This window comes from Perkinsus marinus (assembly GCF_000006405.1).
Source record: "Perkinsus marinus ATCC 50983 genomic scaffold scf_1104296945300, whole genome shotgun sequence".
NCBI classification, from domain to species: Eukaryota; Perkinsozoa; order Perkinsida; family Perkinsidae; genus Perkinsus; species Perkinsus marinus.
This window is the reverse complement of record NW_003211161.1, coordinates 131,770-149,323: the sequence shown is the minus strand read 5'-3', so window position 1 is coordinate 149,323 and position 17,554 is coordinate 131,770. Positions and strand designations below refer to the sequence as shown.

Sequence of the window (17,554 nt, the reverse complement as noted above, 5' to 3'; positions counted from 1 at the left end):
TCATTGCTATACTATCAGCGAAATCGATTTCCGCCTTTCATCGAAATTGAATTTACTTCAGACGTGCCGGCGAAATTGATTTTTCTATGGAGTGCGCTGACGAAATTGATCTTACTAGGGCACATCTAGGCTCGGATGATTGCTCGCCCTGCGAAATTGATCTTATCAAATGCGAAATAGGCCTTTAAAAGGAGTAGTGTTTTTCATATCACTAGGGTGAAACTTCACTGACACAAGCACAGTTATAAATATACGTAACTCTTGAAATATTAAAAACCAGCTAATTTTTTCATGCCAACCTGTAGTAAGTCGAATCACGATATCGGGTAGTCAACTAAAGGCGCTTCGAATTGGCGAACAACTCACCAACCACATGAGCATTGACTCAACTGTGGAATTCGGGGTCTATCCTAGCATCGTATTATACGTGGAAAAAGCGACTCTGAGCTTGGAAATCGTTTTATTAAACGATGCCCAAATTTAACTAGTGTATCAGACTGTGATGTAGTAAGAATAGGAGCGTTGGCCGTTGGGACGTTTTAACGCACTTCTTCGAGCGACGATTATGTTGTGCTCTGCTATTTAGAATTTGGTCCTATAAGAGCCAATATGACTATGACCAAAGCATGTTGCACAAAACTTTGGAAATCGCTAGTGGCTAACTTCGTTAGTATTCTCTCACACCACCGAGTTGGACATTGAGAGTGATGAATTTTTGGAAATGAGACATCTTGTTCCAGATCTAGATCTTCGCAGTTGTAGTCGTACGGTTCTCCTATTAGGGAGGAGGGGGGCTATTATCTGTTCTCATTTCCAGACGACCGGGTTATTCATTGAAAAAACGGGTTCTGGGGACGGCTCACAGCGAATATTATTTTTTTCCGGAAATTTCGAGTAAAAAATCGTGAAATTAACGATTGGAATTTTTCGCGAGTGCGATGATGTGAAAATAAAAGCTGCAATTCAACAGTTCATAATTTCATCGATACAATGGGACTTTGCGGTTCAAAGAATCCGTCAAAGAAGGCGCTCAGATCTAAAGCAGGGCTGACGTCCAGCGGTTCGACTTTACAAAAAGAGGTGAATTTGTGGTATATCGCTGTGAAGGGTGACTTGCATTATTAATTTTAGGTTGCTGAAGGTGGTTTCGGGCGAGCTAATTTCATCCTGGATAATAACGGTTCGTTGTTGGAGTATTATGATGTTGATAGTAAGAAGATCGGGCAAGGCACGTACGGCTCTGTAACAAAAGCTGTTAATAAGTCGACACATGCGGTAGAAGTCTATGGTTTTGACTAGAAGTGAGTAAGTTGATGATGTTCAGGTCCGTGCGGTAAAGACAATATCAAAATCCCATGTGAAGAACATAGATCGATTTAAACAAGAGATAGCTATTATGAAGATGTTGGATCATCCTAATATTATTAAACTATTCGAGACATTTGAGGATCATCGGAATATATATCTCATTATGGAACTATGCACAGGAGGTAATAATATTATCATACTACTATTACTTAACGTAAAAGTGTATTTTAGGTGAACTCTTTGATAGGATCATTGACGAGGGTCGCTTCACAGAAGTCCAGGCGGCTATTGTAATGCAGCAGATTTTCCGAGCAGTATATTATATGCACGAAAACCATATAGTGCATCGCGATTTGAAACCAGAGAATTTCCTATTCCTCAACAAGGACCCTATCGAGAAGTCGTGGATTAAACTTATAGATTTCGGTCTGAGCACGCACTTTAATGATAATGAACTTATGAAAACTAAAGCGGGTACACCCTACTATGTGGCGCCTCAAGTTCTCGCCGGCCAATACGATCAGGAATGTGATCTATGGAGTTGCGGCGTTATAATGTAATACGTGATTTTTTCAGCGTGCGGTATGATTTTTTTTCTAGGTATATTTTATTATGTGGTTATCCTCCTTTTTACGGCGAGACTGACGCTGACGTCCTCACTAAAGTGCGGCTTGGCAACTACACTTTTAACGCTAGTGATTGGAAGAATATTTCAGCGGATGCCAAGGACCTCATACGGAAGTTGTTGAAAATGAATCCGCAAGAGCGTTATACTGGTAATTTTGGGAGGGTAATATCTCCACTGTGAAAAGCAAGCTCTTTTTTTTCCCAGCCGAGCAAGCTTTAAATCACCCATGGGTGAAGAATCACGCCCCAGGCGCAGAAGACGCCCCCTTGGAAGGTGTTCAGATGAATAACTTGAAGTCCTTTCGGAGTTTAAATAAACTCAAAAAGGTAATTGTCGTATCTTCATTTCGAACAGTCGTTGGATGTGAACGATCAGGCAGCATTGAATATCATAGCTCAGCAAATGCCCGATGAGGAGATTGTTCAGCTCAAGAAGGTGTTCACTTCTATGGATACTAACGGCGATGGTCAACTTACCATACAGGAAGTCGTCGAGGGCATACAGAAATCTGGTGAGTGTATGTGTGCTATGAGAATTGTCGATGTAGTGGTATGCGTACAGGTCTCAAGGATATTCCAGATGATCTTATGGACATTATGACTCAAGTGGATTCTGATGGTTCGGGCGTGATCGACTATACGGAGTTCCTGGCAGCTACACTAGATAGTGAGTCTAGTAGTGATGCCTCTCCCGCGTCCAGACTTGCCTTGCAATAATTTTTTGCACTGTTGTGAACATTTCCCGTTTAAACTGCAGTGTTATGTGTTATGGGTTCTCTTTAGTGTGGAGAAATGATTAGGAAAGAGCAATATTTCACACCACTGGAAACAAATTTACTATATTTAAAAATGAATATCTCGCTAACTTTCTGTGATACATATACTAGTCGTTTTATGTGTGTATAGTTTTAGTGATAGACGATTGCTCTTGAAACGATGTTGTTGGCATCCCCCCGTTACGTTTAGGATTTTCTCGTTGGGTGATGATACAGTCGCTTCCTTTTAGAGAAGAAGTATATACAAGAAGATCGTCTTTGGGGAGCCTTCAGAGTGTTTGACCGCGACGGTGATGGGAAGATTACGCCGCTCGAGTTGGCCGAGGTTCTGAATAACGGTGAAGTCAGCGACCTTGTTAGTGGCCATATCGAGGAAATCCTCAAGCAAGCAGATGCTAATGGCGATGGCGAAATCGACTTTGATGAATTCGTTGCGATGATGGCAAAACAATAAACTCACATGCGGTGTGTTTCTACTTTGTTTCATCATTCGTACCGTTTTTCATTCAAATTCTTTAACCACAGTTTCAGCCATCAGTGATGCTCTCTCCATTGGTTTCATAAGGACAAGGCATCTGGTCGCACTGTTTAGTACGGTTTTTGTACTTTATCACTAAAGCCGCCTGCACTATGGGTGTAGTGTGTATCAGTAGACGACAACTTCTGTCTCAGTGTCATCGGATTTACCAGTCTTCGAAACGACTTCCGTTTATGCCTACTTACATTTATTCATGACGTTCATTAGTATCTCGCTGTTATTACTGTATGTAAGATTGTAGGATGTTCTACTATGACCGTTAAGAAGGTAACCACCATCACCATTGTTGTTGTTGGTGATGTGGGATTATACTACTTTCGACTTTACATTTCCGTGTTCACTAAGGTTCGTCAATAGTGCAATGTTCAACTTCATATTAAGTTGATTTAAATCTCCAATATAATTTAGATTTTGAGGAGGCTCCTTGGGTTGATAGAGTGTAGGCCATTTCCCGACTATGGGTCCAATCTACAGACTATTCATCATAGCTCTCACTGACTCGCCCGCCCTGTTGTTGGACTATGATCTCGGGGCACTTCAAACTGTTAATCAACGAGTTACATGCTACACCTGAGCGTGTCACTCATGAGTATCAATCGTATACGAGACCTCCTTATCACGAAGCAGCCTATTGACAGCAGAGTTACGTTGAATCTCATAGCAGTGCAGCATCGAATGTAAGCGAGGGTATGCATAAAAACCAAAGAACATGATATCAGCGCGCGGCCTAAATGTAAGGTAAGAATTGAGATCCAGATGATGACCGGAACGCAAGTAAGAATCTAAACTGCAAATTCCAAAATAACATGAACTGCGGGTGAACCAAGGCTGAGTCGAAATACAGGTGATTGTGTCCGCTAAACTTCTTTAGGAAAAAGGCATATTCTATACAAATATAAAGATTTAGTAAATAGGACGGTTCTGATTGTCTCTGCTAGTGAGGAGCAGCAACAAGTGGTGGTGACTGACTTCTCGGAAACCGCGAAGTTTCGCATCCTCGACAATATGCGCTCGGCATTGCCTGGTGTGCCATGCGAGGCCTTGACGTTGATGTTGAAATGGAAGTCTTCGACCGACGATGCCGAATTGTACTTGGTGATGTAGTCGGCAGCTGCTATGCCCTCGGGTGTATGTGGGTTCACTGAGTGAACTTCACTCAAGAAGATAGAGAATGTGGCGAAGCGAGAAGAGAAGTGGTATGAGAGGGTTGTGAAAGAGGAGTTTATGGAACTCTCTATGAACTTGGTTGTCCGCTGCGCGTGGTATCATATCTTCCGGGCTGTTAACGAGGACGAGTAGGGTTGTCTCTGATCCATAGTGTCTATGCGGTCCCGGAGATGCTGCAGAGTGGCGGCAAGCATGTGGCACGCATTGGAGGCATCATTTCGATGGCGTGTTGTGGAGGGCAGTGGGGAGCGTCAGAGTCGTCAGTGTTGGTTGGGAAGGTATGGTGGATGACATTATTACAAAGTCGTTTGAGAAGGCCGGTTGGTTGGATCTTTGTGAGGCGGCTTGTGTTATTGGCCCAATATTAGCCTCACTGAAGCCAATATTGAGTTCTTCGAGATGGATCTGGGAGCCGAGATAGAGGAGATAGGGCACCTTCTAGATGTTGTGGAAGGGGATTTGACTGCCTCGTCGGTTGAAGAATTGCTCGGAATGATGAAGGCGCTGCAACAAGAAGTGCAGATATCCTTACTCTGGCGAGTCGCCAGATAACGTATTGGCCTATGTATGAAAAGATGGCACCTTGGGTTCACCCTGTGCAGTCGCCGAGTGTCCCTGAGTCTCGGCTAGAAAGGTAAATGTCTTGCGTTGTTGTTATACATGTATTCTTTCATAGTTGCTAGATCCTCATCTGTATCGAGAGCCAACGCAGGCCTCCTGTCGACTCGAGTATCTGTGGAATCCCTGCTGTCCCCGACGACCATTACTGATGTGAGTCTTCTCCATGCTTTGCATTCACCATAAGCTATAATGTAAGCTCATAGGCGGAGAACTTTCTTCGTAGTATATTCAATAGGTGGTCAGAACGTGGGGATTGTGTATGCCTGCACATGAAGACTGCTACTGTGGTGGTACGCTGTGTACCGTACACAACTGGGAAGGTACGATTATCATGTCGAGGCATCCGGATCTTCCATGTTATCTGTCATGGTAGCGAGCAAGTGATGACTCGACAGAGTTTGATTTTTGGCGTTACGACTGCATGATGCATTGTGCGTGATTGGCCGTCCGGCTCACTGACTTATCGAACTTTGAGATTCCCATGTGACTCGGGGACCAAGCAAGCTTGTCGGAGCTTATCATCAAGCTGATATATGGATGCTGTTTTTATCATTATCGTCGCCTTTTGTCTCACATCACTGTCGTCGTTATCGCTGTTGATGTGTGAACCACTCTTCGGCACTGACGTAATCCCATTATAAGTATTGATCGTCGAGCAGTGCTCGACATTGATACTAATTCATCACTTTTCATGGTGCCATGGTTTGTTCAATTATCAAATAATAGGGTTACTGTTTGCGTTAGCGTCCGTCTCATGATGATCATGCAATACAGCATCGTTATTGCAAGCAGTTCCTAGAGTTTTCCCTATGATCAACTATCTCTACAACCTAAGTGATTCCACCTCTGTCGTGGCCCTGTTTCGCAAGAACAGGAGGGTGGACGTCGTGCTGAAGCATCGCAAATCTCCGGGGAAACATCCTTTCGAGTTTGAGAAGAAAGAGGAGCACGGCTCCGTGTCGATGACGGTGAAGATTTTCGATGTGGTCTATTTTCTCGCCAGAGATGGCGACTCTATTACTTTTACTCGTGATGCGGCTGACAAAGCTATCTTATCTGTCGAGCCGCATCATACTAGTGGTAGTTTTAAATTGAGATGTGGTGAAGACTATCTTCGTCACTCTCAAAATATTTTGATTTTTGAGAGGGCTCCTCCCATTTCGGCGACAGCCGAGCGGGAGGAAACTCTCTGGCGAGCCCGTCCTGTTGAAGGGGACGTGGATTTTGCTCGTCTTAACGAGCTTATGAATGGGTTCTTTCAATGAAACTATTTTCATTTACTATTACCATTTTCTTTATCAAGCAATGAGTTGTTATTCGGCTGATCATTTTCGAGCGAGTCAGCTACTGAGAGCTTGCCAAGAGGCTGCATGTGCAGATTTTAAACCAACCTATGGGGAGGTTCTCGAAGGAGAGACCGTCAAGAATGTGAGGAGATTCCGTGACAGTGGGTTCTACTACGAGAAGTCCATCAATTTGGAACACATATCTCACGCAACTGCGCGCACTTTCGTGGATGGTCAACGCAAAATTCCAGCGTTATCGCAGGTCTTCATCATCGCGACGGATCGTAAAGCATCATCCCATGGAACCCTTTTCTTTGTGCGAATTATCGGCGAATGGCATCGTGGAGATATTACCGCTGAAACTGAGGCCAAGTGATGGGTCGACGAGCTATATGCGGACGTCAAGCCATCAGCAAACCTGGAGGACGGCGGTCATTCAACCACGGATAGCAGTTCGTCCGAGAGATAGTTACGTGTTTTCCGAGCGTCTAGACCTTCACGTATTGTGGAAATTGCTCTGTCATTGCTTCAACATCTCAGTATCTGTCATTTACTATTGCTATCATGCGTGGAATTGTGTTGCGTTGAAGGAATCAATGAATCGTGGCGGAGTCAATCGTCATTGAGTCGAGATCGAGACTTTCGCTGTTCCTGAAGGACATGCTGCTCTAAGTAGCATCCGTAATGGAGCCGCGAAGAAGATGGATGGCTCGTGATGTTGTTATCAGAGTCTCCGGAGAGTGCTCACAGAAACTATTATAAACGATAGCAGAAAGCTATCGTAATGATGACAATTTTGTGGTTGGTGTTACTATCAACTCTAAGAGTTTTCCTCTGCCTCATCATTTATTTCGTGTTGTTAATTCTTCAGTAGTGCTCGTCGGCTGACGCCACGGTATCAGGGCCTCCACTGTGGGGTTGTCGTTAAAAAGACGGTTGGCACAGAGTGTGTGATAGCATTAATTATCCTCGCCGTCTTTTGATTCGCCCCATGTGGAATGAACCTGGCAGTGATCCTATGCTGGTAGTGCCGGAGTAAGATTCGGCACACCTCACGAATGTGCCATCGTCGATATTCTCTGAAAGGCCTGTGTGGTGTGACCATATGGACTTTGTGATGATACTCATCCCTCCACTCCGCTCCGCCAACACAATTATGTGATAGTGCCACTATCATAGTGGAGATAATAGTAGCTGGCGTCTAGCCTAGCTATTCTACCCCCTTCCCTTAATAATCTTTATAAGTTAAGCTTCCCATAAGCTGGTTCTACCTGTGTTATCAATCCCTGCAGCTCAGGGACGTTCTACCGAGATCTAATGGTTTTACCTCGAGGACGTAATGATAGGGGACAATTTGTTGCTAGCCGTCAACATCGTGGCCCAACTCCTGATATTCCAGCAGATGATCTGTCTGGGAATGCTTTGGTGGTAGCTGGTGGTTCTTCAGCAGCTGTTTTCTCACGTGTGGATAGTTCTGTGGATGGCGCCTCTACTCCTCTTTCTGTCCCCCCAATACCTACTTCACCTCGGAGGACAGGTGGGACGGGGCAAGATTCGGCGACTTCACCGCTTGACCAACGGATACTTAATGTCGATGTGAAATCGACCAGACTGCTCGTGACGTACCCCTGGTCACCATCACTGCCGGAGTTTGCGGCATCGCCGCTAGCATGTAAAATTCTGTCTAACCGTTCAGAATCCGAGTATAGCCAGCGATACTATCGATATGTGAATATTCCACAGCTACGACCTCATCAGCGACAAGACCTCTTTGTACTATTCAACGCGGCTAAGTGCTGTTGTCGGCTCGGCAGCGTTGCCTGGAAGAAAACGTATGCTATGGTACTCTCGTTTTGAACATGACTGGATTATATCGTCCATTTGTTACACAGTGTTGAGCTATACTAGTCGGGCACCTGGGTTCTCCATCAAGCCGAACGCATGCGTATCGGTTACTAGAGCGACGTCGCCGGGTAGAGTGTGGCGTCGCCCTAGTATCGGCCACTCGTACTCTGGAAGAACTGAGTTACTGGCTGAGCCAGTCTGGCTCACAAGAAGGGATGGCCGTCCTAGTGGGTGTGATGGTGATCCATGCTCTCGCTATCATGAAGTTGCTCTCAACAACTCTCAACAATAATATAAATAAATATATGGCTACCGAAGAAAGGCAGAATCGCAATAATTAATAAGTTTTCGGCGCAGTAACGATTTTGAATCGCGTTCTTGAAGGTATGGTTGAAGCAGGAAGAGTCTGTTAAATGGGTTTAGCCATGACATGTCCATCTTGAATGGGATGGAAGCGTTGATGCAACGAGTAGTCTGAATTTCAAACTACTCGTTACTAATAAAGTAGTGACCATCGGATTCGTTGCTAAGCCTGAACTAGCGTCTGCGAGGTTGTGCATAGAGTGGCATGTTTTAGGCAGACTCCTGTTGGATTCACGATATCATCGATTAACCCAGCGGCTACTCCGGATAATAACACCTTCCATGTGAAACATATGCAGAGATATAAGTGCTATCGCCGTCCTGTACGAGGGGGCCGCGCGTTGAACGTGCCGCGTTCGAATCCCAGCGGTGTCATATTCAAATACTCTCACCATACAGGTACGCAATGATGATACCTCAGCTGCTGGATGTGATCATTTCACTGGTAGAGCCTGCCGTGGGAGCTGCGAACAGTTATAGTAAGGCCAGCTGAATAGCGTGGCGCAGTGACGAATTTTCCCCAGGTATAATCGAGATCAAGCAAACTCCACTAAGACTTGCTAACTCGTGATTGCTGAACACACAAACTCTTTTTTCGGCATGAGCGACGTTTTCTTGCGAATTCCCCCAAATACGCAATCTACTGATGAGATTATCAAAAGAAGTCTCTCAGATGTAACCATTCTAAACTGAGGCAGTTTACTGAGTAGAGTATTAGCGAATCCCCAACCATCGGCTCCATGTGGGTCCAGTCACGTGTTTGGACTGTTTTACTCTAACGAAGAAGGCGCTTGGGCGCGTGAGATACAAGTGCCGCAAAAAATAGAAAAATTTGTGACAGTTGAGAGTTGCCCAGCTTGCTCTCTTGAGCCATCTTGCATCTCCTCAACGGCACTGCGCAACTCTGCCTGTAGCAGTCTACTAAGATGAGGAGAAAGCCGTCCTTGCGAAGTTGTAGCACGACACATCTCCGCGAGGGGGGAGGGGGGGGGGGGGGGGTTTACTGTCTTATGAGTAACTGTAATCGGCGGCGTTAGAGTTATTCATTTTAAAGTCCCAAAATATGGGTAACGTATGTGGGTCCAAATCAGAGCCTAGTTCCACGATGAATGGAAATAGCAGCAGTTTGCCTTCGAAACAGGTCTTCCCTCGATCAACCACCCCTGTTAAGTCGTTGAGCTCAGGTCGCTGAAGGTGGCTTTGCTCGGGCCAACTTCATAGTAGACAACACAGGAACGTTGACAGACTTCTATGAGCTTGAGGGGAAGAAGCTCGGCCAGGGCTCCTACGGTTCGGTGTCTAAGGCAATTAACAAGTCGACTGCTGCTGTGAGTGCCATGGGAGGTTGATAGCGATATGTTGATGATGTTCAGGTCCGTGCGGTAAAGACAATATCAAAATCCCATGTGAAGAACATAGATCGATTTAAACAAGAGATAGCTATTATGAAGATGTTGGATCATCCTAATATTATTAAACTATTCGAGACATTTGAGGATCATCGGAATATATACCTAATTATGGAACTATGCACAGGAGGTAATAATATTATCATACTACTACTCCTCAACGTAAAAATGTATTTTAGGTGAACTCTTTGATAGGATCATTGAAGTTGGACATTTCACAGAAGTCCAGGCGGCTATCATCATGCAGCAGATATTGCGGGCAATCTACTACATGCACGAAAACCATATAATGCATCGAGACTTGAAACCGGAAAATTTCCTTTTTTCTACTAAAGAACCTCTCGAGAAGTCCTGCTTGAAGATAATAGACTTTGGACTTAGCACGAAATTCGGCAAAGACGATATAATGACGACTAAAGCGGGCACTCCGTATTATGTTGCCCCTCAAGTACTCGCTGGAAAGTATGATGAATCTTGTGACCTTTGGAGTTGCGGTGTTATAATGTAAGCCGTTATGATGACAGGTTTCTGTGATCTTATATATACATCCATTTCATATATGATTGATTCTATATGATTATGTTCTTATTTTATTAATATAGAGAATATATGCAGTGTAAGAAAATATGCACGTAGTGGTTTATATGTGTAGGGGTAACATTCGTGGCAATTCTGGGGAAAATTGAGGAAATTTTGAGGAAAATTGAGGAAATTTTGAGGAAAATTGAGGAAAATTGAGGAAATTTTGAGGAAAATTGAGGAAATTCTCATTGGTTTTTCTACACTTCTACCCGAACTCGTATATAAACTTGTATAATTAGTGAGAAACCTTGTGAACTCAGCTGAGGGAAGCGAACATATATTCCTCCACCACTGAATGGCGTATGGAAATATAATGAGATTTGATATCATCATTTATCTATAAAATATATATAATACACGTTTTATCTAATAGTAAATTATACTTATATTTCCGCGTGCGGTATGATTTTTTTCTAGGTATATTTTATTATGTGGTTATCCTCCTTTTTACGGCGAGACTGACGCTGATGTCCTCACTAAAGTTCGGCTTGGCAACTATACTTTTAACGCTAGTGATTGGAAAGGCATCTCTGAAGATGCTAAGGATCTCATACGGAAGTTGTTGAAGATCAACCCTCGAGATCGTTACACTGGTGAGAACTACTCCAAAATGTTAAGTGTAATTCTTCTCCTGTTCAGCCGAACAAGCCTTGAACCACCTATGGGTACGTAATAAGGCCCCTAAGGCGAAGGGAGCTCCACTAGAGGGGGCCCAGATTGAAAATTTGAAGTCGTTTCGAAGTCAGAATAAACTCAAAAAGGTCGGATAGAATTCGCCATATCGTGAATGTGTTGAGGGAGGCGTTTAGGCCGCGTTACACGTTATTGCTCAACAGCTACCAGATGAGGAGATTGAGCAGTTAAAGCAGATTTTTATTTCTATTGACAAAAACGGCGATGGACAGCTCACTGTGCATGAGATCATCGAGGGAATCAACCATGCTGGTGAGGGTCTAGTTGTTTCTTGCTGTTAGGATTAGATAACTCAACAAGAGTTATAAACAAGTGGTTGTCAACTAATGATCAATACAGTAATCATAAAGTATACGCTAGGCTAGCAAGGGAGACTAGTATTACAAGAATCTAAAGTTGCAGGAGACACTTGTGTACAACATTTCCTCACACATGCTAATGATAAATATACCTCCGAGCCATAGCTGTATTAAATTCATTTTTACGAGAGCGATTCGCATATCTCCTGTCAGATCTTAAAGAAGTCCCCGAGAATCTGGCAGAGATCATGAAACAAGTTGACGCTGATGGCTCTGGTGTGATCGACTATACCGAGTTCATAGCAGCTACACTTGATCGTAAGAATCATCTCGTATCTGTTGTACACTAGGCGTAACCCGACGCCCTAAATTTCGTGCTGTAGCCCCAAATTGCCAACTGCTGCTCATATAAACTTGAAAATTTGTATAGAAACTCTCTGAACATGACTTCTTGCAAAAATATTTCTCACACTCTTTGCAACTATTGTGCTATAATCCGAATAAGACTGATCTTTGTCAGGTAAGAAATATATTCAAGAAGATCTTCTATGGGCAGCATTTCGAGTTTTCGACGTTGATGGTGACGGGAAGATCACTCGAAAGGAGCTCAGTCAAGTCCTGCACAACGGAACTGTTAGTGACCTAGTGGAAGGCCATCTTGACGAGATCTTGGGCGAGGTCGATGCTGATGGTGACGGTGAAATTGATTTCGAAGAGTTTGTCACTATGATGAGGAAACAATAACAGACTGAGAATTTTGAGATTTGCCAATAATTGGATAATCTGATTTGGTCTGAATGGCTCTCTCTTTCTTATAACCGTCAACCGGGCCAGAAAGTGAAGATCCGATGTGTGAATTTGTGATGAAAAAATGTACAACGAGATATGAAGTATTTTGTGTTGTTGTAGTCGGGGCATCTTCTAACACATGTGATAGAATAATAGTTTATAATTATGTTAAAGGCAATTTTTGTTATGCAATGAGCAACTCCCTTAACGGTGTTCTTCAATAAATGGATCTGTGGTTTTTCTCCTCCCACGAGTAATCAACACAACACAAAATTCGTAATCGGCTTACAATCCATTTACTTCGGAAGAATGATCATCATCGACCAACTAGAGCTTCCGCGGGCATCTAGTGCGAACATCTCCATTGTGCAACGACTAGTAAGCAGAAATGCAGTTGGACGACGACGACCAAACAGAAATGGGGCTTGGGGATAAATTTCTCGAAGATCAGATCGAGAATCTAATCCTGCCTGCAGAAATGTGTTTATCATTACATGAGCATAAAAGAAAATAATAGTTTAGTAAGATCTGTAGTATATGAATTGCTACTAAGACTAGAGCGGTTTAGCTCAGAGAATAGCATGCAGTGAGATGACCATATTGCCCACTACTTCAGCACCTAACACCGCAGGAGCGAGGTCAGGCCGTTACTCTCACAGGCACTACAGGAATATGGGAGGATACCGAATTAGTAACTGGTTTGGTCGTCCTGAAACCAGATGCACGTTCTAGGACGGTATTGCGAAGTGTGCTAGCTGGAGCCATGGAAGACCCCGTCCAAAGCTTGTGATGATGACCAACAGCAGGATCATTCAGAAACGCAATTATCGCTTTCCAGTCCTCCTCAGTAAGCCCAGCCAGGTTCTTGTACACTCCTTGATATGTGTGACATACGCCCAGGGCTTTTGCGTGCTCGATTTGCTTGTAGCTGTCGTCTACGTAGAGAATTTCCTCGGGTTTCAAGCCAGCATAACGACCGATACGACCGATGGCTCGAGCCTTTGATGTTATATCACCACAGAAGATAGGATGCATGTTTTCGTGCATTTCCAGATCTTCACGACAGTGACAAGGATTGAGGTAACCCCAAATATTCTCTTTGTGGACATACTCCCCTAGTATACCACTAGACTTCAGCTCGGAAAGAATGAGAGAGTCATCAGACGCAACGCCCTGGGTGTTGTAGCTCATGATACCGATAGTAGCATTGGTAACCCTGCGCAGCTCTCGCAACCAGTAGAGGACCTTACCTCGGTCCAGTTTGCCTGAACGCTCCGCTAAAGTAGAGTCCCAATCGAAAATGATGAGCCTAACAGAGCTAGCAGGAGCTCCTGAGTGCAGCCGAGAAGCAGGCAGACGGCGGCGGCCACCAACGGTCATGGACAGAGGCAATGGTGAGTGGGGAAGCTCAAAGCCTGAGAGACCAAGTCAGCTTCTAGTAGGGACAAATTACACAAAGTCAATTCCTGGTTGATTATAGGAAACTGTATGCATGACCATATCAAAAACGATAGACATTAGGAGCCGACTTGTAGTAGCTGACTGATGTCATCAACCGAGACAACGCCTCCTTCACCTGAGTATGCGAGTGCCCCGACAGAGTCTGCCCTATGGGCACTTAGATGTCCAAGGCAACTCGACGAGACTAGCGCGGCTCTACTACATCGGAATGGCCAACATGCAACTGTCCATAACAGCACCTTCTAGGTAATACCATCTCCTTCAGAACCTGTAGTAAATCTTGATTTACCCGACACCAAGATTGGGGACTTATACAGCGTGTTGTGCCGATCGGACGGTAGGCATATTACCGTCCTCACCAGCGAGAGGACCTGCAAGACAAAACCGGTGAATGAGAATTTATGAGCGAATTCACTTCACCTGCGAGCTTGTTCTATAAGCCTTTGTTTTCGGGCCTGTCCTTCGGGCATCAACATTTTCGTTAAGTGCTCGCAATGAGGTAAACACTTTGAGAAACCCGTAGCAGCATAGAGTAAGCTATGAAGCTTGTCGTTGATGTCATATCGAGAACACTGACCGGATCTATCACAGTCTACTGGCGAACTGGAGACTGTGTTGAGAATATAAAATTGCCTATTTGCGATGGAAGGCTTCTAAGGAGGGCTCATTCGAAATATCATTAGCTTTGATACTGCTGATGCTGCCTGCCACATTCATCCCGGGCCTATTGCCAGGTCAGCATGAACTGTCACACGCAAGGGTGTACTAGTACGGCACAACAAGAAAAGTTTCGGAGTGCGGTGGTGGTGGTCGAATCTCGCTCGCCCGAGAGCGATTTTCTGAGGTCAAGATTGTTGTAATGGTAATTTCGGTAGTTGATCAATCGGGAAGAGGAGTTGGTCTAGTAGTATGATGAGGCTACTGTTTTTTATGGAATTTGTGAATTAGTCGAATGAGTGTTATGTGAAGATTTTAATGGCGAACTGTGTGACGCAGCTCGGAATGGTTGTGCGTGCGTGCATTATGATTTTATCGCTCCTCGAGGCGCGTGAAACTGAGCTGGATATGATAAGTGACTGTGTTTGCCGTTATTGTTGCACCAGCTCCCAAGAAGGCAATGCTTCTATTGTATGGTTGATTTATGTTCGGTCTAAACTGGGTTCCGCGATGTGGTTGTCTGTGTGTATGCGTGCATGCATTTTATCCGTTCACTGCCGTGGTGCCTTTTATCGTTTGTGATTGGTCTCATGTCAGATTTTGAAAGCTCGTTGAGCGTTCTTTTGTTATCAACTCTTCCAGCTTATGAGTGGTTCATCACTGCCTTACATTGGGAGCAAGATCTCGCTCATCTCCAACGCGGAGATCCGCTACGAGGGTATACTGTACACGATCAACACAGAGGAGTCTACTATAGCCCTGCAGAATGTCAAATCGTTTGGCACCGAAGGTCGCAAGGTTCCTAACGTCCCTGCCAGCGACGAGGTTTATGATTTTATTATATTCCGAGGCAAGGACATCAAAGATCTCACTGTCCTCGAGGGCGCTGGTCAAAAGGCTGGCGCTCTCGTCGACCCAGCTATTGTGAGCATGAATCAAGCCCCTAAGGTTGGTGGTACCAATCGTCAACAGAGAGATGATAGAAGTGGTGCTCGTGGTGGTGGTGGTGGTCGCTGGGAGGATCGTCGTGGTGGCAACTGGGGTTACGGTGGTAAGGGTTACGGTGGCAAAGGTAAGGGTGGTGGCTACTACTCTGGCGGTGGTTATTCGGGTGGTGGCTACTCTGGTGGTGGTTACTATGGTGGATATGGTCGCAGCGAGAGGCCCCATAGGAGGCCTCCTACTCGTACAGGTCCTGTTGGTGAATTGGTCCCGAACGTGAATCCTGAGGCTAAGGCTGAGGTGAAGGAGGAGTTTGATTATGCTGGCAATGCTTCCAAGCTCGAGAAACCCGACGAGAGTGCTGTTTCCACTGCTGGTACGACTGTTAGGACTGGCTATAGCAAGAACAAGGGATTCTTCGACGACATCTCCTGTGATGCTCTGGACCGTAAGGAGAGGAGCACTCAAGGTGCTGCAGTCGATCCGGCTATCTTCGATCAACGAGCTAAGCAACGAGCCACAGATAAAGAGACTTTTGGGGCGATCGCTGCTCAGCGTCGTCCTTTCGGTGGCTATCGACGCCCGTATGGTAAGGGTCGTGGTGGTAAAGGCGGCAAGGGTAAGGGCCGTAACTATTATTAAATGACTATGTTTCACAGCATTAGAGGTGGGTACGATGTGAGTATTATAATGAATCGTAGCGTCTATCAAACGCCCAGCGATTCATCCTATCTGATGAGATTCCCATAAGCACCTCAACTCCTGAGGTTGGTGCCTTAACTGTTGCTGGTGTAATAGTACTATTCATCGAATGAGTTATGTATGGATTAATCCTCTGATATTGTGTCATGTGTCGCTTGCGTTCATGCGCATATCTTTGTGATTCAGTGTGTTCAGTGATAGAACTGCGGATGCAGTGGCACACACACTACTTGATATCCTATAAGATTAGAACCTTTTATTGTCAATACACCTCGCATTGATCCCCCCTATTGCTGTTAGTCGCTGTAGAAATCGCTATGAAGAATATCAGCTAGACTTGTGTTATGTCTTCCGCCTATTTCATGTAGATCGTCATTACTACCGCCATCTTACTGGTGTGGTGGCTCAGTAGTTCAGAGGGTATTTATGAACGTCCGGAGATCTTATTAGTTGCAGCTGCTGAATCGAGGTTTGATTTACGCGTCGTTGGGTTTGATGATGTGTCAGTCTAACCCTAAATTACCCACGTAAATATCCTTGTCGCGTTTGAAGTGGGAATGGGCACGTAGAAGCAAACCAATACTGAAGTTTGGTTTTTCCCATTGAATGATCTGAATATCGCGAGTGACTTCTTGATTTCATACTCAAAGGTGTAAGGGTATTATTATTGAATATATGATAGTGCGGGTTTGTGGCATGAACACGTAGCTCCTGGCTCGTCATGGCCCATGCACCCAATATTAATTATCAGTTTATCAGTGGCTATGTGTAAACAGTCGGAAGTCATAAGTTGATATTCTCAGAGAATTCATCAGCAACTAATCATATATACCAGTGAATGAGCACGAGGTGTACTCGAGAGTAACACAATAACATCTGAGGGGGTTCGAGTGGGTGGGTACTCTCAGCTGGCAGAGTGCTGGGTCTGAATCATATCGTCAATCACGCATCGCACCTGCTGCCTTAGCAAGGAAGCGTCTTGACTATCCTTCCGGTGACCTCTTTTCGGCGGCTGGCAATCAATCTTGATGTCTGCCCGAGTGTAAAAGGGCTCTTCCCGTATGTTTGTGTTGAGGAATTACCTCATACGATTCATACCATCAACTTTTCTGCTCGCAGCCTCATTCACTGAGTTACCGCTTTATTTCCTCGCCTTAAATGAGAGAATTCTCGGGTGGTCTTCCTCCTCTTGAATGAACGTTATCTTTGTGTTGAACTGCGGGAGATTCAAGCCTGGCTCAATTGGTATGAGATTTTGCCGGGTTTCTGTCTTCTTATAATAAGAATAAGGATCTTATTGACCCTGGAGACCATCGTGGTTGCCATCCACTGGATGGTGCGGAGATTCGCATCTGCCCATTCGACATCTTTTTCCTGATTTGGACATACTAGTTTCCCTCGCTTGGAGTCGAACTGAATTCCTGTAAATTACGCATATCTAAAATTCTCCATCCAATTGGTATATCTCAAATTTACCAATACACAATAG

At 44.6% G+C, this 17,554-nt stretch overlaps 6 protein-coding genes across 7 annotated transcripts; 5 read left to right on the top strand and 1 right to left on the bottom strand.

Moving 5' to 3' along the window:
• Nucleotides 1-968: 968 nt before the first annotated feature.
• On the top strand, nt 969-3,636 carry Pmar_PMAR009835 (Calcium-dependent protein kinase, putative). 2 transcript variants are annotated; one of them, XM_002779780.1, is made up of 9 exons: nt 969-1,080; nt 1,132-1,275; nt 1,325-1,490; nt 1,540-1,864; nt 1,909-2,084; nt 2,141-2,262; nt 2,312-2,447; nt 2,498-2,602; nt 2,942-3,636. In XM_002779780.1, the coding sequence occupies exons 1-9, from the start codon at nt 991-993 to the stop codon at nt 3,163-3,165; spliced, it is 1,488 nt and encodes a 495-aa protein (XP_002779826.1). In that variant the 5' UTR covers nt 969-990; the 3' UTR covers nt 3,166-3,636. The 2 variants fall into 2 exon arrangements, with proteins under 2 accessions (XP_002779826.1, XP_002779827.1); XM_002779781.1 differs by having other exon boundaries at nt 1,132-1,490.
• Nucleotides 3,637-5,846: 2,210 nt separating this feature from the next.
• Nucleotides 5,847-6,302, top strand: Pmar_PMAR009834 (hypothetical protein; the record flags this gene model as incomplete). Its single annotated transcript, XM_002779779.1, has 1 exon — nt 5,847-6,302. The coding sequence occupies one exon, from the start codon at nt 5,847-5,849 to the stop codon at nt 6,300-6,302; it is 456 nt and encodes a 151-aa protein (XP_002779825.1).
• Nucleotides 6,303-8,745: 2,443 nt separating this feature from the next.
• On the top strand, nt 8,746-8,930 carry Pmar_PMAR009833 (hypothetical protein; the record flags this gene model as incomplete). The annotated part of the gene is made up of 1 exon (XM_002779778.1): nt 8,746-8,930. A coding segment is annotated over one exon (185 nt), but the record flags the coding sequence as incomplete, so codon positions are not given.
• A 664-nt stretch (nt 8,931-9,594) lies between these two features.
• Pmar_PMAR009832 (Calcium-dependent protein kinase, putative) lies at nt 9,595-12,258 on the top strand (the record flags this gene model as incomplete). The annotated part of the gene is made up of 9 exons (XM_002779777.1): nt 9,595-9,672; nt 9,716-9,859; nt 9,905-10,070; nt 10,120-10,444; nt 10,940-11,115; nt 11,162-11,283; nt 11,332-11,467; nt 11,728-11,832; nt 12,035-12,258. The coding sequence occupies 9 exons, from the start codon at nt 9,595-9,597 to the stop codon at nt 12,256-12,258; spliced, it is 1,476 nt and encodes a 491-aa protein (XP_002779823.1).
• Nucleotides 12,259-12,614: 356 nt separating this feature from the next.
• Nucleotides 12,615-13,683, bottom strand: Pmar_PMAR009831 (hypothetical protein; the record flags this gene model as incomplete). Its single annotated transcript, XM_002779776.1, has 1 exon — nt 12,615-13,683. One exon carries the CDS (start codon nt 13,681-13,683, stop codon nt 12,943-12,945), a length of 741 nt encoding a protein of 246 aa, XP_002779822.1. The 3' UTR covers nt 12,615-12,942.
• A 1,343-nt stretch (nt 13,684-15,026) lies between these two features.
• On the top strand, nt 15,027-16,592 carry Pmar_PMAR009830 (glycine-rich RNA-binding protein, putative). The gene has a single exon (XM_002779775.1). The coding sequence runs from the start codon at nt 15,067-15,069 to the stop codon at nt 16,003-16,005; it is 939 nt and encodes a 312-aa protein (XP_002779821.1). The 5' UTR covers nt 15,027-15,066; the 3' UTR covers nt 16,006-16,592.
• Nucleotides 16,593-17,554: the final 962 nt, after the last annotated feature.

Excerpts from the sequence above, each read along its gene's own strand:
- Pmar_PMAR009830 (XM_002779775.1), top strand. The coding sequence starts at position 15,067 with ATGAGTGGTTCATCACTGCCTTACATTGGGAGCAAGATCTCGCTCATC.
- Pmar_PMAR009835 (XM_002779780.1), top strand. The coding sequence starts at position 991 with ATGGGACTTTGCGGTTCAAAGAATCCGTCAAAGAAGGCGCTCAGATCT. Across the intron at positions 1,491-1,539 it reads TATGGAACTATGCACAGGAG|GTGAACTCTTTGATAGGATC; the intron begins GTAATAATATTA and ends AGTGTATTTTAG. Across the intron at positions 2,085-2,140 it reads TCCGCAAGAGCGTTATACTG|CCGAGCAAGCTTTAAATCAC; the intron begins GTAATTTTGGGA and ends TTTTTTTCCCAG.